This window comes from Coregonus clupeaformis, chromosome 13, assembly GCF_020615455.1.
Source record: "Coregonus clupeaformis isolate EN_2021a chromosome 13, ASM2061545v1, whole genome shotgun sequence".
NCBI classification, from domain to species: Eukaryota; Metazoa; Chordata; class Actinopteri; order Salmoniformes; family Salmonidae; genus Coregonus; species Coregonus clupeaformis.
Window position 1 is genome coordinate 57,281,205 of NC_059204.1, and position 23,161 is coordinate 57,304,365.

General features: G+C 44.1%; 2 protein-coding genes across 2 annotated transcripts in view; one reads left to right on the plus strand and one right to left on the minus strand.

Moving 5' to 3' along the window:
- LOC121579965 (protein phosphatase methylesterase 1) overlaps positions 1 to 20,840 on the minus strand; it is a 73,878-nt gene extending 53,038 nt beyond the window's left edge. Inside the window, exon 1 of the mRNA XM_041894991.2 lies at positions 19,658 to 20,840. The gene's annotated coding sequence lies outside the window, so the exon portion shown is untranslated. The remainder of the gene's footprint in view (positions 1 to 19,657) is intronic.
- LOC121579967 (mitochondrial uncoupling protein 2) lies at positions 6,932 to 15,302 on the plus strand. The gene is made up of 8 exons (XM_041894995.2): positions 6,932 to 7,154; positions 7,337 to 7,490; positions 9,149 to 9,347; positions 9,935 to 10,130; positions 10,245 to 10,442; positions 10,535 to 10,636; positions 10,727 to 10,907; positions 14,988 to 15,302. Exons 3-8 carry the CDS (start codon positions 9,222 to 9,224, stop codon positions 15,100 to 15,102), a joined length of 918 nt encoding a protein of 305 aa, XP_041750929.1. The 5' UTR covers positions 6,932 to 7,154; positions 7,337 to 7,490; positions 9,149 to 9,221; the 3' UTR covers positions 15,103 to 15,302.
- Positions 20,841 to 23,161: the final 2,321 nt, after the last annotated feature.

The following is a 23,161-nucleotide window of genomic DNA, read 5'->3' on the forward strand; positions in this document are numbered from 1 at the left end:
GCAGTAGAAAATACAGGGCGTAGGCATTGGTAATGTTCTCTAGTTGCGCTGTGATTGGCTCAGTGCTCTGTCACTCATGGGGACACTACTTCACCGCAGAATCTACAGGGAGAGCTAGACAGTTCAAGCCCCCTTGGGTGCTGCCATAGAGTTACATTAGAAGTGCCCATCTAAGAAGGCTCAAGGTCATTGGCCACAGATAAAATGCCATAAATCACGTTATATCTACCGTAGCTTTGATTGGACTGATCATGTCAACATCATACTTTCAAAATCCTAGCTAGCAAGCTAGACAAGCAGTCATCTTCATAAATCACGTTGACAATCTACTGGCAAATCCTTTTCAATCCTTGTCATATGAAGAGAAATTATAGATAAAACGGATCTGTGCTCATCGGCCATTGGACATAAACTTTACACAACAAGCCGGAAATTTCAAATTCAACAATGAGTGGTTTGGAAAGAATCAGTGGCTAACTGCAAGCGTTGCAAAGCAATCACTATTTTGCTTCCACTGCCTGCTATTAGGTGGAGAGGGTGTGTGGTCCAAGTCTGCGTTTAAGGATTTAAAAAAAGGTATATTTTCAAAGCTTAAAAGGATAAACATTCACACACAACACCATGGGCCAGAAAAGGTTGAATACATTGGCCATGCTGTCAATGCAGCATGACTTCTGCAGCATGGCTTCAAAACAACTGGGAACTTGGAACTGGGAAATTTCAGACTTCAGTGAGTTCAAGATAACTGGGAACTCTGAAAAAAAACGAGCTCCGACTGGGAAAATACGTTTTGAACGGTCATCCAACTCGGAATTCTAAGTCCGGAACTCTGGCCTCTTTCTAGAGCTCCGACCTGAAGATCACTGACGTCATGATTCAACCTTGTTTTTTTCTGAGTTCCCAGTTTTCTTGAAAGCACCATAAATCCAGAGAATGCCAGACTTTGATGACAAAGTTTGATGACATAATTTGCTCACAAGAAGGACCGCTGCACCACCTTCCTATTCAAGTGAGCACAGCAAAACAACAGTGAGTCAAAAAATGTATTGTATGCTGCTGCATAAATTATGTAATATGCCAGGGGGGAGATATGTATACTGTAGCTAAGAAAGTAATACTAAGTGTATGTTGTGTAGTAAACTGTTAGGAGGCATGTGCCTCACCCTAATAATTTGGTCCCTTTCCCCCTCAGAATTTAGCCTTCTGTTCCGACTTGGTAGTGCACATGTAGCCTATAGCCTGTTTTAGAGAAACGTCATCATCGAATATTGTAAGAGCTTTCATTATGTGCTTATATGCCCCCTTTATTTATCCTACGGTTCTGACTTGGTGTACAGGGAGAATACTGTAAGAACGACCCATGTTCTGAATTCTGTCGCTGTACATTTCAAAAGTGCCGACCAAATAGTTATATTGACGACGTCCATTTTAGCTTGCTCATTAATGTCTTAATCGAAATTACGGATTGCCTCTAATCAGCTCATCGTTCCCTTATGCCATAGTTTGTACATCTACATTTTTATAGGTCTATCTTATTCATCATTTTTGTCATGGATCCCCCTGGTACTGCTACTCATTCCGTTCACCAGCTCCGGAGGTCTACGTCACTAGCCTTCTAGGTGTCACTGACCTCGTTCATTACCACCAACACCGGACTATCTTGTTTTTTTTATTTATTTTTTATTTCACCTTTATTTAACCAGGTAAACCAGTTGAGAACAGGTTCTCATTTACAACTGCGACCTGGCCAAGATAAAGCAAAGCAGTGCAATAAAAACAACACAGAGTTACATATGGGGTAAAAAAACATAAAGTCAAAAATACAACAGAAAAAATATATACAGTGTGTGCAAATGTGGCAAGTTATGGAGGTAAGGCAATAAATAGGCTATAGTGCAGAATAATTACAATAGTATTAACACTGGAATGCTAGATGTGCAAGAGATTATGTGCAAATAGAGATACTGGGGTGCAAAAGAGCAAAATAAATAACAATATAGGGATGAGGTAGTTGGGTGGGCTAATTTCAGATGGGCTGTGTACAGGTGCAGTGATCGGTAAGGTGCTCTGACAACTGATGCTTAAAGTTATTGAGGGAGATAAGAGTCTCCAGCTTCAGAGATTTTTGCAATTCGTTCCAGTCATTGGCAGCAGAGAACTGGAAGGAATGGCGGCCAAAGGAGGTGTTGGCTTTGGGAATGACCAGTGAGATATACCTGCTGGAGCGCAGACTACGGGTGGGTGCTGCTATGGTGACCAATGAGCTAAGATAAGGCGGGGATTTGCCTAGCAGTCTCATTACGCACACCTCGTTCCCATTCCCCCTGATTAGTATGTGTACATATAGTATGTGTACATAGTATGTGTCGCGCTGGATAAGAGCGTCTGCTAAATGACTGTAATGTAATTGTGCACTTGTTATAACGGGTCTCGTCCGAGGTTTACACCTCGCTCTTTTGTTTGGGTTACAGCCCTGTTTATATATATATATACGTGTTTGTTTTGGGCTTCGTCCACGTCGTTTTCTATGATGTACCTTATGTTGGGTTGATTAATAAAAAAACTATTACGTATTCCTGCGCCTGTCTTCTATCAGTATACAACGTGACAATTTTAGGCAATGTTGGAATGATTTCATTGTTTAGCTTACTTTGTGTATTATAATTAGCTCATGTGCTTTTCTTGACGAGGAGGAGATACTATATAATGTTGTTGGGTCTGTAACCATGTTTGCCAGTGACAGTCTCGTCCCATTCAAATATTTGTTTGCAACAAAAAGTTCAGTAATAGACCCATGTAATTCCAGTTGATATTGCGAGGGTTGTTTTGCAATGTGCTGTCTGTGTTTCAGTATATTGTATATAGAAGTGGATCCTCATGATTGTATTTTCCTTCCTTTTTAGACCACATAGGCCTAATAAAATAATTCAAAATGGTAGGCTAACCGTCTCTCTCTCTCTGTGTGTGTGTGGTGACTTAAAGAAGAGTAAAGTTAAGGCCTCAACATCTTGCTGAATTTATTTGAATTTCTGTCTGTGTCCATTTGGAAAGTGCTGAACGAATAAGCCTACCTCGTCACAGCTCGTTTTCTTGCACTTGCTTATACTTAGAGCTAAGTGTTATTGATATAAGAATGAACATTATTAATTGACTGAACATAAATGTAATAATGTTTGTATGGGTTCAAAAGTCAAAACTATTTTTGGCGTTTGTTATTATTGAAGGAGAACATGGTTCTTATCGACTTACACAAATCCACAAGTAGTCAGTAGTAACCACATTTGTTTAAGCAAGTCAGCCATATCAGCTATGGTTTTTAAAAAGGCAGTAAATGAGGCTGAATGAACTGTTTTGCTGCCAGACAAGGCTCCGCTGATAGCCAGGTGTAGCGGTGGTAAGGCTTCACTCCATTGTGCTGAAATGAAAGCTCTGCTGTTGGGACAGCTTTATGTAGGCCCTAACAGTTTGTAGGCACCGTTTGTCACCGTTATAGTGTAATTAATGTATTGTTTAGTGTTGTGTTGTGTAGTGGCTTTACTGGCATGCATAAAAAAAATAGTTTGCCCCACCAAGAGTTACATGCTAGAATCGCCACTGATGGCGTATACCTGCGTATAGCCTTCACTACACCAATGGCCCTTTGTGTTTTACAAAAAGTGCATTCTCCTACATGAGTGCGCTGGTATTACGGATTCTGTCCTTTCAGAATCATGAACCTGTCAGACACTGAAGGCCTATAGGTTCGCCACTGCGCAAAAATGTTTATAACATATATAAAGGCTTTTAAGATACTGTCTTAATGTTTCAAGAAAGGAGTGTATATACACTGCTCAAAAAAATAAAGGGAACACTTAAACAACACATCCTAGATCTGAATGAATGAAATAATCTTATTAAATACTTTTTTCTTTACATAGTTGAATGTGCTGACAACAAAATCACACAAAAATTATCAATGGAAATCAAATGTATCAACCCATGGAGGTCTGGATTTGGAGTCACCCTCAAAATTAAAGTGGAAAACCACACTACAGGCTGATCCAACTTTGATGTAACGTCCTTAAAACAAGTCAAAATGAGGCTCAGTAGTGTGTGTGGCCTCCACGTGCCTGTATGACCTCCCTACAACGCCTGGGCATGCTCCTGATGAGGTGGCGGATGGTCTCCTGAGGGATCTCCTCCCAGACCTGGACTAAAGCATCCGCCAACTCCTGGACAGTCTGTCGTGCAACGTGGCGTTGGTGGATGGAGCGAGACATGATGTCCCAGATGTGCTCAATTGGATTCAGGTCTGCGGAACGGGCGGACCAGTCCATAGCATCAATGCCTTCCTCTTGCAGGAACTGCTGACACACTCCAGCCACATGAGGTCTAGCATTGTCTTGCATTAGGAGGAACCCAGGGCCAACCGCACCAGCATATGGTCTCACAAGGGGTCTGAGGATCTCATCTCGGTACCTAATGTCAGTCAGGCTACCTCTGGCGAGCACATGAAGGGCAGTGCGGCCCCCCAAATAAATGCCACCCCACACCATGACTGATCCACCGCCAAACCGGTCATGCTGGAGGATGTGCAGCAGAACGTTCTCCACGGCGTCTCCAGACTGTCATGTCTGTCACATGTGCTCAGTGTGAACCTGCTTTCATCTGTGAAGAGCACAGGGCGCCAGTGGCGAATTTGCCAATCTTGGTGTTCTCTGGCAAATGCCAAATGTCCTGCACGGTGTTGGGCTGTAAGCATAACCCCCACCTGTGGACGTCGGGCCCTCATACCACCCTCATGGAGTCTGTTTCTGAACGTTTGAGCAGACACATGCACATTTGTGGCCTGCTGGAGGTCATTTTGCAGGGCTCTGGCAGTGCTCCTCCTGCTCCTCCTTGCACAAAGGCGGAGGTAGCGGTCCTGCTGCTGGGTTGTTGCCCTCCTACGGCCTCCTCCACGTCTCCTGATGTACTGGCCTGTCTCCTGGTAGCGCCTCCATGCTCTGGACACTACGCTGACAGACACAGCAAACCTTCTTGCCACAGCTCGCATTGATGTGCCATCCTGGAAGAGCTGCACTACCTGAGCCACTTGTGTGGGTTGTAGACTCCGTGTCATGCTACCACTAGAGTGAAAGCACCGCCAGCATTCAAAAGTGACCAAAACATCAGCCAGGAAGCATAGGAACTGAGAAGTGGTCTGTGATCACCACCTGCAGAACCACTTCTTTATTGGGGGTGTCTTGCTAATTGCCTATAATTTCCACCTGTTGTCTATTCCATTTGCACAACAGCATGTGAAATGTATTGTCAATCAGTGTTGCTTCCTAAGTGGACAGTTTGATTTCACAGAAGTGTGATTGACTTGGAGTTACATTGTGTTGTTTAAGTGTTCCCTTTATTTTTTTGAGCAGTGTATTTGGCCTGGCGAAGTGGTTTTATGCGCTGACTGAATGGAAGCTGATAATTATGAGTTTTTTACTCCGCTGGTCTCGGGAAGAAGACCGCATACAAATGTATCTGACACCGAGACAAGACCGAGACAATATGTGGTCTCGAGACCGGTCTCAAGTACTACAACACTGCTTCAGACAGAATAACTTTTACCCTTTCACCCTCCTCTGCCCTGGAACATTGAAGTGTCTCGTTAAACACTTCAGTGTCAAGAAAAAAAAACCACACTTACTGGAATCATTTGGGAGTTCCTAGAGTTTTTATTGCCAGCTGCCCCTGTACCTTTTGGCATGAGAACACATAACTCCACCTCTCTGTTAACCTGATGGATGGGCCTAATCCTTTGACACAACATACACATGATTTTAAGAAGGGGCACATATGGAAGGGAAAGGCATGAAGCGAAGGGTTTCCATCTGCAGGGGAGTCTGCCGTGCCGGGTCTTACACAACACGGGTCTTACACAACAGCCTTGGAGCTCGTAGCATAGAACTCTATTTGGAAGTTTCACATGTGGATTTTATTATTCTAAAGTGCTGTAGGTTCTGTTGGTATATCATCATCATGACTCAGCAGAACTAGAAGTAAACAGTATAGGCCTACATCCACACCTCAAATTAGTTTAGTTGTTAAAAAAGAGACATCCTCAGATGTACAAGTACACCCCCTTGACAGGACGCTAGTCTGTTGTAGGGCGCTAAAATAACGGGATCCTAATCTTGTCCATCAGCCGGCTCTCTCGCTGCAGTGGCAATTGAGCTTCGGGACGAGGTTATGTTGCAGTCTTTGCGCTGTACTCAATATCTTTAGCATAAGTAAGAGCATTTGGGAAAATCTAATATCAATGTGAGTCAAATGTCTTGAAAAGTTGATAGAGTACTGGCTTGAGAAGCAAAGAATATGATTAAATCAGGAGGTCGGAATAGGATGATAGTGGTGAGTCATCTGGTCTCATCCAGTTGTTACAATGTCAGAATAGTGATAAGGAGGTTTGATGAGTTTTAATCTTGATCTAGGGAATAAAACAATTAACAATCCTGCCAATAAAATGGCATGTGAAATTGTGTTGTTATAGATGTTAAAGCCTATGGTTTTGAGAATACAGACCCTGCCTTTTTGCCTGCACAGCCTATATGAACCTGCACAGCACACACTGTTTGTTACTGGTTTATATTAATCAATGTAACATTTAATTCAATACGATGCAGTTAATCCACCATGACATGTATGGTTGGTTGAGGTGTGGAAGGCTATTGAATGAGCCAAACAAGCAGCTAGGTGAATTTGAGAACAGCTGGTGTAATCAATGGGCGAGTTGGTTTTACATCGCCCAGTGCCCTGACTGAATGTTGCAATGGAAAGTGTCTACTCCAAACGGAAAACGTTTTGCAACAAAACAAGAGTTTCTATTCGACAAATTCAGTTAGGTCCCTCCCCGTTTCGTGCTTCGGTTTGGTTCTGTTTGGTTCCTAGTGAATACACCCCAGGGCAGGGCCAGTTTAGCTCGAATCCGCCAACCAGCTGAGAACAAACACAGCTGCCTTCTCATGACGTGACAGGTTTTAATGGTGGTATAAAAAGCTGCAGTTTTCTTTTTCTGCCAACTCGTCTCGAGGTTTCACTATACGGTTTAAGATTATACGTTCATTACAGCGGCATCAACACAAAGGATTTTACCTTGTTTTTTCCTGATCTAACTTTTCGCTATTTTATTCACGGTAAACTTTTAACATGTTCATAGCCCTACTGTCTGTAAATGTTGGTTTACTTATGGAGAATGTAGTACAAAGTTAAATTGATGTTAATGGCTATGCTTTGATACCGTGTTTTTCTTTTCTTGTATCCTGGTTGGTGTAGGCTACAGAGTTTTATTGACCTGTTTTGTTGTCTTGTTTTTCAGAATTTGTAGTATGTTTTTTGGATACATCGTTTTTGAACGTTTTTCTATGGAAGAACAAGGCAACCAAATCATAATTGAAAGTAATTTTGACCAGAGGGACGCCTTTAGAGAATCCTGATCTCTGCCATCACCGTCCTTGGTCACTTGAGTAAAGGTAAAGTAGGCCACATTATCTATAAGAAAAGTTGGATAAAGCTTTTTCGCCTGATCTCTAGATGTAATAATGCATAGCCTAATTTTTATTTAGTAAATAGTAAGTTGAAATGTCTTCAACATTAATATAATTATAATTCACCATTAATATAAATTAACAGGCTTGTCTGTTATTTTGAAGTTGTGGAGTTAATGCTTTTGTTTTCACGATCACTACATTGTATCCCTGCATGCACAGTGTTGGCTGAATAATCACTATCTGATTCAGCATCGCGTAAACCGGGTACAGCTCTTCCTTTGTTGACTCGAGTCATTTGCTTAGTCGTGTGCTACTGACATGGTAACAGGCAGATCCGCCAATGGGGATGTTTCATGGCAGTTCCGCAAATTGAGTAGACCACTGAGCGAGGCCTGAAACAACTGCTTGCCTACAGTTTGAACTAAGCCCCTCCAATTTCCACTTGCTTTGGAGGTAAAAAGCTCCACCAATCTGTCATTATGGCGAAACATCACCATTTCTACAATTTATCTTCTTAAAATCAGGTTTTAAGCATAACCTTTCCCTACACTGCTAACCTAATGCCTACCCCTAACCTTAAATTAAGACATTTTAATTATTAATAAATGTTTATGATAGCCCATTTTGACTTTGTGGCTGTGGTAACTAGTGACAACCTGCTTGTTGCTATCCTCTCAGCCATCATTGTTTTGGTCTCACATGCTGAGTGCTCATTGGCTATTGGCAGTAGTCCTTGTCCAACTGCGTCGTAGCCCTGCTTAAACTACAAGACGCACAAACAAAATGTCTGAATTTTAGGGACATCCGACAGGAGTCTGGAGAACGGAACAGCCATCATTAGTGTGTCCTTGACCTGCTCAAACTATGCGAGTCCCGACGTACTGATCCTAGCCCAAGTTCATAGGATTTCACCCTGATCGGCAAAACATGGCAACTTCGTGGTGAAATTGTGTAGTGTATGCCCAGCATTAGAATAGTTGAATACACAAGATGCAAGTTCGAAATTTGGTTGTGCATCAGCAGTTTTCTCATGGTTTGTCGGTCACTCAATTAGCCATTTCAGCTAATAAAAGTTTGATTGGTAAGTTAGTCTAGCCATTTATCTAAACTTGTAGTAATCATGGCTGAATACCGACTCTGCCCAGGGGCCCTGACCTCCAGGCCCCCCCATTTGATTTAGTTAGTTACTCTCAGTCAGATATCATTAACATGGCATAAGTCAGGTAGCCTAGGGGTGAAGAGTGTTGGGCCAGTAACCAAAAGGTCGCTGGTTCGAACCCCCGACCTGACTAGGTGAAAAGTCTGTCGATATGCCCTTGTGCAAGGTACTTAACCCTAATTGTGCCTGTAAGTCACTCTGGATAAGAGCGTCTGCTAAATGACTAAAATGTGTAGAATTGCAGGAAATTTCATTTAAAACTGCAAAAATATCTCTGCTCAATGGTAAAATGTGTAGAACTGCAGAACAATAACTTTAAAACTCACGTATGGCCCCAAAAAGGCTAGAGCTGGCCCTGGCTACCATGGTCTAGTTGGAATTGTTGTGCCAACATACAATTGTGATATGGAAACATGTCAGTGAAATTATGAATATTGCCAATTATTTGAAAAATTGTTAATTTGTCCCTCTCCCTTTTCAGAATTGGGCAGAGTTCCCTTCGTCTTCACCTCATCAGTCTTCTTACATTTTCACATACCATTTATCTGGATAAAATGGTTGGATTCAGACCTGCTGACGTGCCCCCAACCGCTGCTGTGAAGTTTATTGGTGCTGGAACAGCGGCCTGCATTGCTGACCTATTCACCTTTCCCTTGGACACAGCCAAAGTCCGGCTACAGGTAAGCCTATGGATCATGTGTTCTTTGTTGAAATGGACTGGTGGGGTCCTCTATTGTAGCGCCATGAAATGGATCACCCAAGCATTTGCCACCTGGTTTTGTTCAGCAGATGGGGACCCAGGATGGTTGGAACTGGTCATCATTTCTCAAATTAAATCACATGTGAAAGGGCTCATTTGACTGGTCAAATGTGGTGAGCCATCATACTAAAAGGGATGCTTGACATTACTGCTGCATCAATATTTTTACTGGCCATGGGTCCAAATTCTGAAACTTGGTTGGTCCACAAAATGGCACCAAATCCATCACTGACTCCAAAATGTCCCCTTTCATTTCTGGTTAATTGTATTTACCCTTTTTTTTGTTTTTTGCCAACATTAAAACTGACTTGCACCTTCTATTTCCTTCAATTTTGTTCCTCCCGACTTCCTTCCCCAACTAAGCGGCCCAGGAGGTGATGGTAAAGCCGTTGGAATCTGCAGACCCTGGATGTAGCGTCATGGACACTTGTGCCTGGACCCCCGTCCTCCCCATGCTCCCTCCCCAGTGTCTGTTAAGTCTCGCTATGCCCCTTTTGTTCCGCACAGATCCAGGGAGAGGAGAAAGGTACAGCAGTGCGGTATCGGGGCGTGTTTGGTACCATCACCACCATTGTGCGTACAGAGGGGGCCAGGAGCCTCTACAACGGGCTGGTGGCAGGGCTCCAGAGGCAGATGAGCTTCGCCTCCGTCCGTATCGGCCTCTATGACTCTGTCAAGTCATTCTACACCAAAGGCTCAGACCGTGAGTAGGCTACACATCACATACTGTATGCCAACATCGTGACCCTTTTCAAACGATACTCATTCTCTTGAAAGTGGAACTCCCACTGTTTTAACTGCCCCTTTCTCTCTCCAGATGTAGGGATTGGCAGTCGCCTGCTGGCGGGCTGTACCACTGGAGCCATGGCAGTCGCATTAGCCCAACCCACAGATGTGGTGAAGGTCCGCTTCCAGGCACAGGCTAGTTCCTCTGGGCCAAACCGGCGTTACCATGGTACCATGCAGGCCTACAAGACCATCGCCAAGGAAGAGGGCATGCGTGGTCTGTGGAGAGGTGGGTGTTTGCTTGATCACATGGATCATTTGTGCCTTTGTCCAATGTTTTGGTCTGCCAGTATTGCAAATGTTTCCATCCCCACCTTGCAGGTACTGGCCCAAACATTGCCCGCAATGCTATCGTGAACTGCACTGAGCTGGTTACATATGACCTCATCAAGGACGCACTTCTTAAAAACACTCCCCTGACTGGTGAGCCTTTGTCATGACACATATTTAAACCCTCATACTTCTCTCTGGTATTGTGATGCCTCTCCTTAACCCTTTTCATTCGCCCTACAGATGACCTCCCCTGCCACGTCACATCTGCATTCGGTGCAGGATTCTGCACCACTGTGATTGCCTCTCCTGTGGATGTTGTGAAGACGAGATATATGAACTCTGCCCTCGGCCAGTACAGCAGCGCCCTCAACTGTGCTCTTGCCATGGTGACCAAGGAGGGACCTCTTGCTTTCTACAAAGGGTAAGCCATATGTCTTATGAATAAGTGTTTTAGTTGCCTGGAGTCTCCTGGACTGGGTTGCACCAGATGGATTGTTTTGCAGGGCTCGTACACCTTATCGGTCAGTGCTTTGAATATAGCTGTTGCTGCTTGCTTTGTATCATTCAAATTCATGTCTAACAACCTGGTCATTACGCTGAACAAAAACGCAACATGTTAAGTGTTGGTTTCATGAGCTGAAAAAAAATCACAAATGTTCCATACACACAAAAAGCTTATTTCTCTCAAATGTTGTGCACAAATTTGCTTACATCCCTATTAGTGAGCATTTCTCATTTGCAAAGATAATCCATCCATCTGACATGTGGCATATCAAGAAGCAGATTAAACAGCATGATCATTACACAGGTGCACCTTGTGCTGGGGAAAATAAAAGGCCACTTTAAAAGTGCAGTTTTGTCACACAATACAATGCCACAGATCAATTTTTCAATTTTATTTTTTATATAGCCCTTCGTACATCAGCTAATATCTCGAAGTGCTGTACAGAAACCCAGCCTAAAACCCCAAACAGCTAGTAATGCAGGTGTAGAAGCACGGTGGCTAGGAAAAACTCCCTAGAAAGGCCAAAACCTAGGAAGAAACCTAGAGAGGAACCAGGCTATGAGGGGTGGCCAGTCCTCTTCTGGCTGTGCCGGGTGGAGATTATAACAGAACCATACCAAGATGTTCAAAAATGTTCATAAGTGACAAGCATGGTCAAATAATAATCAGGAATAAATCTCAGTTGGCTTTTCATAGCCGATCATTAAGAGTTGAAAACAGCAGGTCTGGGACAGGTAGGGGTTTCGTAACCGCAGGCAGAACAGTTGAAACTGGAATAGCAGCAAGGCCAGGCGGACTGGGGACAGCAAGGTGTCAGCATGCCCGGTAGTCCTGACGTATGGTCCTAGGGCTCAGGTTCTCAGAGAGAAGAGAGAACGAGAGAATTAGAGAGAGCATACTTAAATTCACACAGGACACTGGATAAGACAGGAGAAGTACTCCAGGTATAACCAACTAACCCCAGCCCCCCGACACATAAACTACTGCAGCATAAATACTGGAGGCTGAGACAGGAGCGGTCCGGAGACACTGTGGCCCCATCCGAAGAAACCCCGGACAGGGCCAAACAGGAAGGATATAACCCCACCCACTCTGCCAAAGCACAGCCCCCGCACCACTAGAGGGATATCCTCAACCACCAACTTACAATCCTGAGACAAGGCCGAGTATAGCCCACAGAGGTCTCCACCACAGCACAAACCAAGGGGGCGCCAACCCAGACAGGAAGATCACGTCAGTAACTCAACCCACTCAAGTGACGCACCCCTCCTAGGGACGGCATGAAAGAGCACCAGCAAGCCAGTGACTCAGCCCCTGTAACAGGGTTAGAGGCAGAGAACCCCAGTGGAGAGAGGGGAACCGGCCCGGCAGAGACAGCAAGGGCTGTTCGTTGCTTCAGAGCCTTTCCGTTCACCTTCACACTCCTGGGCCAGACTACACTCAATCATATGACCTACTGAAGAGATAAGTCTTCAGTAAAGACTTAAAGGTTGAGACCGAGTCTGCGTCTCTCACATGGGTAGGCAGACTGTTCCATAAAAATGGAGATCTATAGGAGAAAGCCCTGCCTCCCGCTGTTTGCTTAGAAATTCTAGGGACAATTAGGAGGCCTGCGTCTTGTGACCGTAGCGTACGTATTGGTATGTACGGCAGGACCAACTCGTAAAGATAGGTAGGAGCAAGCCCATGTAACGCTTTATAGGTTAACAGTAAAACCTTGAAATCAGCCCTTGCCTTAACAGGAAGCCAGTGTAGGGAAGCTAGCACTGGAGTAATATGATCAAATTTCTTGGTTCTAGTCAGGATTCTAGCAGCCGTATTTAGCACTAACTGAAGTTTATTTAGTGCTTTATCCGGGTAGCCGGAAAGTAGAGCATTGCAGTAGTCTAACCTAGAAGTAACAAATGCATGGATTAATTTTTGTATACCAGGGAGCTAGTTTCTTATGACAAATGTTTTTCGTTTTTAGGGGTGCAACTGCATCTAGGGTATTGCGCAAGGTTAAATTGAGTTCCTCAGTTAAGTGGTTAACTGATTTTTGTCCTCTGACGTCCTTGGGTAGGCAGAAGGAGTCTGGAAGGGCATCAAGGAATTTTTGTGTTGTCTGAGAATTTATAGCACGACTTTTGATGCTCCTTGGTTGGGGTCTGAGCAGATTATTTGTTGCGATTGCAAACGTAATAAAATGGTGGTCCGATAGTCCAGGATTTTGTGGAAAAACATTAAGATCTACAACATTTATTCCATGGGACAAAACTAGGTCCAGAGTATGACTGTGGCAGTGAGTAGGTCCAGAGACATGTTGGACAAAACCCACTGAGTCGATGATGGCTCCGAAAGACTTTTGGAGTGGGTCTGTGGACTTCTCCATGTGAATATTAAAATCACCAAAAATTAGAATATGATCTGCTATGACTACAAGGTCTGATAGGAATTCAGGAAACTCAGAGAGGAACGCTGTATATGGCCCAGGAGGCCTGTAAACAGTAGCTATAAAAAGTGATTGAGTAGGCTGCATAGATTTCATGACTAGAAGCTCAAAAGACAAACGCCATTTTTTTTTTTTTGTAAATTGAAATTTGCTATCGTAAATGTTAGCAACACCTCCGCCTTTGCGGGATGCACGGGGAATATGGTCACTAGTGTAACCAGGAGGTGAGGCCTCATTTAACACAGCAAATTCATCAGGCTTAAGCCATGTTTCAGTCAGGCCAATCACATCAAGATTATGATCAGTGATTAGTTCATTGACTATGACTGCCTTTGAAGTGAGGGATCTAACATCAAGTAACCCTATTTTGAGATGTGAGGTATCACGATCTCTTTCAATAATGGCAGGAATGGAGGAGGTCTTTATCCTAATAAGATTGCTAAGGCGAACACCGCCATGTTTAGTTTTGCCCAACCTAGGTCGAGGCACAGACACAGTCTCAATGGGTATGGCTGAGCTGACTACACTGACTGTGCTATTGGCAGACTCCACTAAGCTGGCAGGTTGGCTAACAGCCTGCTGCCTGGCCTGCACCCTATTTCACTGTGGGGCTAGAGGAGTTAGAGCCCTATCTATGTTGGTAGATAAGATGAGAGCACCCCTCCAGCTAGGATGGAGTCTGTCACTCCTCAGCAGGTCAGGCTTGGTCCTGTTTGTGGGTGAGTCCCAGAAAGAGGGCCAATTATCTACAAATTCTATCTTTTGGGAGGGGCAGAAAACAGTTTTCAACCAGCGATTGAGTGCTGAGACTCTGCTGTAGAGCTCGTCACTCCCCCTAACTGGGAGGGGGCCAGAGACAATTACTCGATGCCGACACATCTTTCTAGCTGATTTACACGCTGAAGCTATGTTGCACTTGGTGACCTCTGACTGTTTCATCCTAACATCGTTGGTGCCGACGTGGATAACAATATCTCTATACTCTCTACACTCGCCAGTTTTAGCTTTAGCCAGCACCATCTTTAGATTAGCCTTAACGTCGGTAGCCCTGCCCCCTGGTAAACAGTGTATGATCGCTGGGTGATTCGTTTTAAGTCTAATACTGCGGGTAATGGAGTCGCCAATGACTAGGGTTTTCAATTTGTCAGAGCTAATGGTGGGAGCCTTCGGCGTCTCAGACCCCGTAACGGGAGGAGTAGAGACAAGAGAAGACTCAGACTCAGACTCCGACTCGCTACATAATGGGGAAAACCGGTTGAAAGTTTCTGTCGGCTGAATGAGCGACACCGGTTGAGCATTCCAACAGTATTTCCCTCCAGAAGCCATGAGAAAGTTGTCCGGCTGCGGGGACCAGTGGGTGGACCCCTGCCCAGTGATGTGAAATCCATAGATTAGGGCCTAGTGAATTTATTTCAATTGACTGATTTCCTTGTATGAACTGTAACTCAGTAAAATCCTTGAAATTGTTGCGTTTTAATTTTTGTTCAGTCGTTTATTTCCTCCTCCCCCTCCGGTTAATTGAAGCTTTTGCCTTGATCTGAGTTGTCTCAATTCTCTCCCTACAGGTTCATGCCCTCTTTTCTACGACTGGGCTCGTGGAACGTGGTGATGTTTGTTACATATGAGCAGCTGAAACGTGCCATGATGTCAGCCCGCCAAAACTATGGCACTCCTCTGTAGACCTGGCCATTGGCTGCAGTGGATGGTGATGCTGTGTTGCTCATATTCCATTTAACTATATTTTGTGGCCCTTGTAGTTTCCATTTTAAACCACTTTTCACTCACCTTTCACTGAAGCATATTCCTGAGACTGAAGAGCTTGTCTTTCTATTGTCTTTTTTAAGTGCTTTAACCTTTGACAATAAAATGTATACTTGTAATTATGACTTCTGTCTTTTTTGCTACTAACTTATTCACAGGAATCTTATATATATATATATATATATATATACCTGCTGGAAAGGAACAATTCTAAAAGTGGGGGTCAAAGGAAGGAGATTTCCAATCCGGTTTAAAATCAGGCTTAATTTTATGGCTGTTTATTCACAAAGCTAGGGCTTGGTTGATCAGGTGTTTCTTCTCAGCGGTGAGCTTCTGAGGAAAGCATGTCAAACTGGATGATGTCTCCTCTCTGGGAAGGACCCTGGGACAGGCATGCCTTCTCCAGACACCACTTTGCTGTATTTGGAGCTGGGTGGGGTTGGATGGGGAAATGAAACTTTTAGCTAGGTCTCATGACAAGTGATTGAAAATCTGAAGCACAGGGAAGTTCCATTTCTCAGAACGGCATGCACTGTCAGCATTCACAACCTTTACTGGCACTTTCTTTTGCTAAAGATGATTTTTTGGGGGGAAACCTTATTACCATTAGTGAGGAATACCTTTTAATGTCATAAATCATGTAAGAATTGTCCTGTAAGATTTGTTTTACAAATGACAAGTGATTGCAGATCTGGCTTAACAGTCTTAAAACAATCAGGGTGGTGGAGAGTTGTAGTCTGTAGTAACGTTAGCTGATGCCGATGCAGTGAATTTGGCTTATTGGCCTAATCATAAACTAAACCAAGTCAATAGTAAAAGCACTGCACAATGATGGGGATGTTGAGTAGCCTGCCATCTAGTGTCTCAAAATCAACAGCAAATCCAGTCCAAGCCTGTGGGAGGAGGAATTAACTCTGTGGGTTGAAAGAACTCAATGCAGATTTGATGACTAAAGTATTTGGGAGAAATGCATTTGAGTGAAACATGCACTCTGCACTTGCCCTCCTGGGTCAGACTTGGACTGTCTCACCTTCTCCAGAGAGATCTGGGCCATATAGACCAGGTCATTGTGTTGCCCTGCAAACCGGGGATGACTCTTCTGCCGCACAATGAACACTATCTGCAGGAATACTGTTGGGTGCATGGAGGAAACGGTCAGATCAAAGAAACACAGACCGACCCCCCCTGGACTTCCATGGTAGATGTATCCTGATGTCCAGGCTCAGGTGGGATACCTTGTTTCAGACCCTCGTCTCCAAACTTGTATTATGTTGCCTTCTTTCGAGCTTAAAAATAAATAGTGTGGACCTATCATTTTATGTGACTGTCTCTGAAGCTTTTCCCAAGTACCACTGAACTGATAGTCAGGCAGTGGCTACACTACGTATTGTTATAACTTCAGCTAGCTACTTACGGTCACTCAAAACATCATAGTCGTCTTGGTGCTGGCATCGGCATGTAGCTGAGCTTCTAGTTAAATCCAATTCTTTGTTTCGAATCCTCATCGCTATATTCCGGTTGAACGTCACCGTGTAGCAAAAGAAAAGCTCCATCTTCAAATTCGTGTTGATGAGAGGAATCACTTGAAGCCATTGCAGTCTTCTATGATATAATGGCGGTCCGCAAACCAACGTTAAAGGTGCATGCCGCCACCTACTGTGCTGGAGTGTGTGGTCAATCACGGTTTACAACATTTCTAAATCCTCCTACCTAACTCAGTACTTCTGAGAAAATTAAAAAGAGCCCTACTAACTTCTAACAGGATCTGGGAGTAACCATGGAGCAACATCCCCTATCACCACAGAAGGGCCGACCTCCAACTCCCTCAAACCACTCTCATCAGCAAGCTTTCCAACTGTCCAACCAAAACCGCTGCCTTGTCTACTAGTATAGTCCCTACAGTCATCTAGAACAGTAGCAGTGGGATGCTCAACCTCACAGCCTTTCAACCTAACCCAATAAGCTAATGACCATTTTTTACGCCGTATATCCAAAGGCATCTCACCTGCCTCCACTGGTTAGGTACATACAGATGTTGATTTAAATGCACCAATACATATCCTTAAAGCTATATACTGGATTCTGTCCAGCTTCTGAAGCCAAGTCTTTGCCGCTGTTCCATAAACTATACACCCGTAATCAATTATCGTCCTGATCAGAGCTCTATAAATATCCATCAACGATTGTCTGTCAGCACCCCATTCATAACCAGAGACCGAGCGCATAAGATTCACCACCTTCTTACACTTTGTTTTAACATTTATGACATGATCTTTCCATGTATATCGCTCATTGAACCATAGACCCAAATATTTGTACTTAGAAAACCTCCCCATAGGCTGTCCATACAGAAACAACTGTATATTATCAGCAACTTTCTTCTTGAGAAGAACATACAACAAGACTTCGCCACCAATAATTTAAATCCCCAGTCAATCGACCATCCTTCAACATCCACTATAGCTTGTTGAATAGATTTGATCACGAGAGACATTCCTTCCCCTCTTCCAAATAACTCCATCATCAGCATATAGGGAAGCCCCAATACCCCTACCTACATTCAAAAACACATAGATAATCATAATGTTGAACAAAATAGGACTGATAGCACTGCCTTGAGGAATACCATTGTCAACTCCATAGGCATCAGATAAAATGGGTCCTTTTTTAACTCGAAAAGAGCGATTAAATAAGGCCAAAACCCAGTTATATAATCTCCCACCAATACCAAGTCTTTCCAATTTAATCAGTAGGCCTTCTCTCTACATACTGTCATAAGCCTTTTCAATGTCAGAAAAGACAGTAGCCATTACTTCTTTCATGACCAGAGTTTTTTCAACTTCATTGCTCACCTTTACTAATGCATCCAAATTAGATCTACCTTTACGGAATCCACTTTGACACTGACTCAATAAACCTCTATGTTCCAGGAAATATGACAATCTATTGATTATCATATTTTTCATCAGTTTACACAAGTTAGAGGTCAGTGCTATTGGCCTATAACTATCAGCACATGAAGGGTCCTTACCAGGCTTTACAAAAGGTCAAACCCTTGTTGGCAATCAGAGGTCAGACGTTTCTTGTAGTTGGCCACCAGGTTTGCACACATCTCAGGAGTGATTTTGTCCCACTCCTCTTTGCAGATCTTCTCCAAGTCATTAAGGTTTCGAGGCTGACGTTTGTGCAACTCGAACCTACAGCTCCAGGACCATTAATGTGCTTCTTCTTGAGCCACTCCTTTGTTGCGTTGGCCGTGTGTTTTGGGTCATTGTCATGCTGGAATACCCATCCACGACTCATTTTCAATGCCCTGGCTGAGGGAAGGAGGTTCTCACTCAAGATTTGACGGTACATGGCCCGTCCATCGTCCCTTTGATGTGGTGAAGTTGTCCTGTCCCCTTAGCAGAAAAACACCCCCAAAGCATAATGTTTCCACCTCCATGTTTGACGGTGTGGATGGTGTTCTTGGGGTCATAGGCAGCATTCCTCCTCTTCCAAACACGGCGAGTTGAGTTGATGCCAAAGAGCTCGATTTTGGTCTCATCTGACCACAACACTTTCACCCAGTTCTCCTCTGAATTATTCAGATGTTCATTGGCAAACTTCAGACGGGCCTGTATATGTGCTTTCTTGAGCAGGGGGACCTTGCGGGTGCTGCAGGATTTCAGTCCTTCACAGCGTAGTGTGTTACCAATTGTTTTCTTGGTGACTATGGTCCCAGCTGCCTTGAGATCATTGACAAGATCATCCCGTGTAGTTCTGGGCTGATTCCTCACCGTTCTCATGATCATTGCAACTCCACGAGGTGAGATCTTGCATGGAGCCCCAGGCCGAGGGAGATTGACAGTTATTTTGTGTTTCTTCCATTTGCGAATAATCACACCAACTGTTGTCACCTTCTCACCAAGCTGCTTGGCGATGGTCTTGTAGCCCATTCCAGCCTTGTGTAGATCTACAATCTTGTCCCTGACATCCTTGGAGAGCTCTTTGGTCTTGGCCATGGTGAAGAGTTTGGAATCTGATTGATTGATTGCTTCTGTGGACAGGTGTCTTTTATACAGGTAACAAGCTGAGATTAGGAGCACTCCCTTTAAGAGTGTGCTCCTAATCTCAGCTCGTTACCTGTATAAAAGACACCTGGGAGCCAGAAATCTTTCTGATTGAGAGGGGGTCAAATACTTATTTCCCTCATTAAAACTCAAATCAATTTATAACATTTATGACATGAGTTTTTCTGGATTTTTTTTGCTATTCTGTCTATCACTGTTCAAATAAACCTACCATTAAAATGATAGACTGATCATTTCTTTGTCTGTGGGCAAACGTACAAAATCAGCAGGGGATCAAATACTTTTTTCCCTCACTGTATATCTACAGCACATTAAGGCTGAATGCATCTAGTGTATGGTAAAAACAGCTTCCAATGAAGAGTCAACAGTATCCCTTTTTCTTATACACATTAAGGACTTACCTGAGCTCAGGTTGGGTGAAGTGGTGCGGATGAAGCCACTACCAGGGGACCGGACGGGCCTCTGGAGACTCGGATCCTGTGTGCAGAAAGTTGCACCACGCTCCTACTTGGACGAAGTGAATGGATCACTGTACCGCCGTAACGGGGTTGACCTTCGAGTTGCTGAGCCAGCACCTATTCAGAACCCTGATAGTCATAGGGGTCGCATGACAAAAGGACGGAACCCCAGCAAGTTACGTGGGGCCTGAGGTACTGGCCGAAGAGCCAGGGGATCACATGGCGGCCGCTCCTTTGCCCATCAATACTCCCCTCAGACAGTCAGGTGACACGCCTGTGCGTGATCCCGCAGTCCTCACAGAAAAGCCCCCTGTCTTTCCACGCTGTGGGCGGCTGTCCGAGCCACCTAAAATACTTAATCTGTAGATTTCCTATTATGGATTGTTGACAGAGATTATAAAAATAAAAATAAAAAAAATGGGAAAAGTGAAGAATATCCAAATGTGTTGTTTATTTTATACCTGAAAAAAACCTAAACAGTTCATGTTGGATATTATTACTAGGTTTATTTTGTTAGTGAATTGACAGCTCCTGTCCTATTTTATAAAAGGGAAGATGTTATGGGTGTAAGATGGCACGTTTTTGCCATCTGTTGGTAAATGTTAATTACTGCAAGACCAGTGTTTTTACCGGCGCGCTTGATATACCCGGATGCATTGCAATGTGCTGAACAAGACTGGTTACTCGCATCAATGACTCTGTCTCGTCATTTAACCTCCAAACAGTGCTGTTCTCTTCTGGGATCAGGTTCTTGATGGAACCCGTGACTATCTCTATCACTATAGATATGACTAAAGCCCTGAAGCCTGCTGCCTTTGGTATACGGATGAGTCCCCCTAGGATTGTCACTAGGCCCTTAGTCCAGATTGGTGCGTAGCTGCCTACTTCCAGTTTTTGTTAATTGTACTGCTTGTTCAGATTATCCATGGCGTTCGGGCTGAAGAATGTCTGGAAAATATGGTTAATTCCCAAATCCCAGGAATTGATGTTGAAAACCTGTGAGACTGCTGCTGATGCAGGCATCTTTGGGCTTGTTGCTGAGTTTCCCATTGTTTCTGAGTTTCTGAGAAGAGTTTCTAAGAAGTCACCTTTAAATTAGGCTGCTGTCTGCTCTTCTTGATGTTGTTAGGAGAATGTGACCGTGTTGCTGTCTCTTTGTTATTTTTATAAATGTAAAAAAAAAAAAAAAAAAAAAAGATGTTTGAACAGGGCTGGACTTTTACTGGAAACCCTGTGGGTAAACATGGTGGGGCCATTGACAACTAAATGCCTGCTTATGTTCTCAAGTATGGCCCCGGTGAGTTCAGGGTAAACACACACACTCACTCACTCACTCACACACACACACGCACGCACGCACACACACACGCACACACTAATACAAGTGCTGTCTCCTAGGCTGCGTGGAACAACTTTTTTTCCATCGAGCCACATTCAAACAGAGCCGGACAGACAGGTTCCAATCCAGGTGAGAATGCAGTTTATTCATCTCCAGGGGTTTAGATTTGTTGGATGACTTGAAAATAGCTTTTTGTCCACACACACCAGTGGTGGGTTTTGCGTCGAAAGAAATATACATATGAAGAGAAGAACCCAATACCTACTGTGAAATATGGTGGTGGATCTTTGATGTTATGCGTCTATTTTGCTTCCACTGGTCCTAGGGCCATTGTTAAGGTCAACGGCATCATGAACCTTACCCCGGTACCAGCACATTTTAGCCAAAAACCTGGTTGCTTTGGCCGCAACTGGATCTTCCAGCAAGGAAATAATGCCAAGCACACATCAAAATCAACATTTTGCAATGGCCATTTCAGTGTCCGGACATGAACCCCATTGAAAACCTGTGGTTTGAATTAAAGGGGGCAGTCCATAAGCACAGACAAAGGATATCAACGAATGCTCTAAGATCTCTCCCAATGTGTTCTCCCATCTTGTTTACATTTTTTGTTAATGAGGAAGATTAGTGTGAGAAGGGGCGAAGAGTGTGTGTGTGTCTGTGTCTGTGTGTATGTCATCTTTTGGACATTGTAATTGCTCAACAGTAAGTATATGTCACACATACACACACACACACACACACACACACACACACTGTACTCCCTGTTCACCTACGACTGCGTGGCCAAGCACGACTCCAACACCATCATTAAGTTTGCTGATGACACAACGGTGGTAGGCCTGATCACCGATAACGACGAGACAGCCTAAAGGGAGGAGGTCAGAGACCTGGCAGTGTGGTGCTAGAACAACAACCTCTCCCTCAACGTGAGCAAGACAAAGGAGATGATCATGGACTACAGGAAAAGGAGGGCTGAACACGCCCCCATTCGACATCGATGGGGCTGTAGTGGAGCGGGTCGAGAGTTTCAAGTTCCTTGGTGTCCACATCACCAACAAACTATCATGGTCCAAACACACCAAGAAAGTCATGAAGAGGGCACGACAACGCCTTTTCCCCCTCAGGAGACTGAAAAGATTTGGCATGGGTCCCCAGATCCTCAAAAAGTCATACAGCTGCACCATCGAGAGCATCCTGACCGGTTGCATCACCGCCTGGTATGGCAACTGCTCGGCATCTGACCGTAAGGCACTACAGACGGTAGTGCGTACAGCCCAGTACATAACTGGGGCCAAGCTTCCTGCCATCCAGGACCTATATACTAGGCGGTGTCAGAGGAAGACCCCAAAAATTGTCAAAGACTACAGTCACCCAAGTCATAGACTGTTCTCTCTGCTACTGCACGGCAAGCGGTACCGGAGTGCAAGCTGGAGAGGTCACAGTCAAACTTGGATGCATAAAGTACCGGTCCGAAGTGAGCTTCGTCGGGGCAGTCCCGTTAGATCTCTTATACTGCTTACACAGACAAGTTATATTTGTATGATTTAGCTTATTCATTATTCATAATTAATTCATCATCAACGTTTTGGTTCATGCATGTGCCTGACCAATACCTCACGAGGGTTCATCTCTCCAAGCTGAGACCTTGAAACTGAGATATCCCTTTCGTTCTCAAAACAATGTTCTGGGCGTACTGCCAAATTGCAGATACTGATAGTGAGGATTCCTCCCATGCACGATTAATCAGTCACTTGCATGAACCCAGTCGAATTGGTTATTAGAAAAGCACAAACATAACATTTTCCATCACAATCTTCTCCATGTTTTTAACAGAAGGTAACTGTTCTTTGACATCTGATTGAATGGACAACACATTGCAGACCAAAAGGTGCTTTGGACACTCCTGCATTTTAAGGCTTTTCTCCTTTAGGTCATTGAGTACCTGCCTGGCCTGAAGCCGCGCTGCGTTTGGGACATGGTTGTGCTCTCCGGACACTCTCTTGATCATTCCATCAGAAAGTGTGATGTGACCTCTGCATTTCTGTGAGTCATAAGCAGTGCATTTCCAAAAGGATAATTTGCTGTCTTCCTTCCGTTCCTTTCTG

Coding starts and splice junctions, on each gene's coding strand:
- LOC121579967 (XM_041894995.2), top strand. CDS start 9,222: ATGGTTGGATTCAGACCTGCTGACGTGCCCCCAACCGCTGCTGTGAAG. Junction 10,131..10,244: donor CTACACCAAAGGCTCAGACC/GTGAGTAGGCTA, acceptor TTCTCTCTCCAG/ATGTAGGGATTGGCAGTCGC. Junction 10,908..14,987: donor CCTCTTGCTTTCTACAAAGG/GTAAGCCATATG, acceptor CTCTCCCTACAG/GTTCATGCCCTCTTTTCTAC.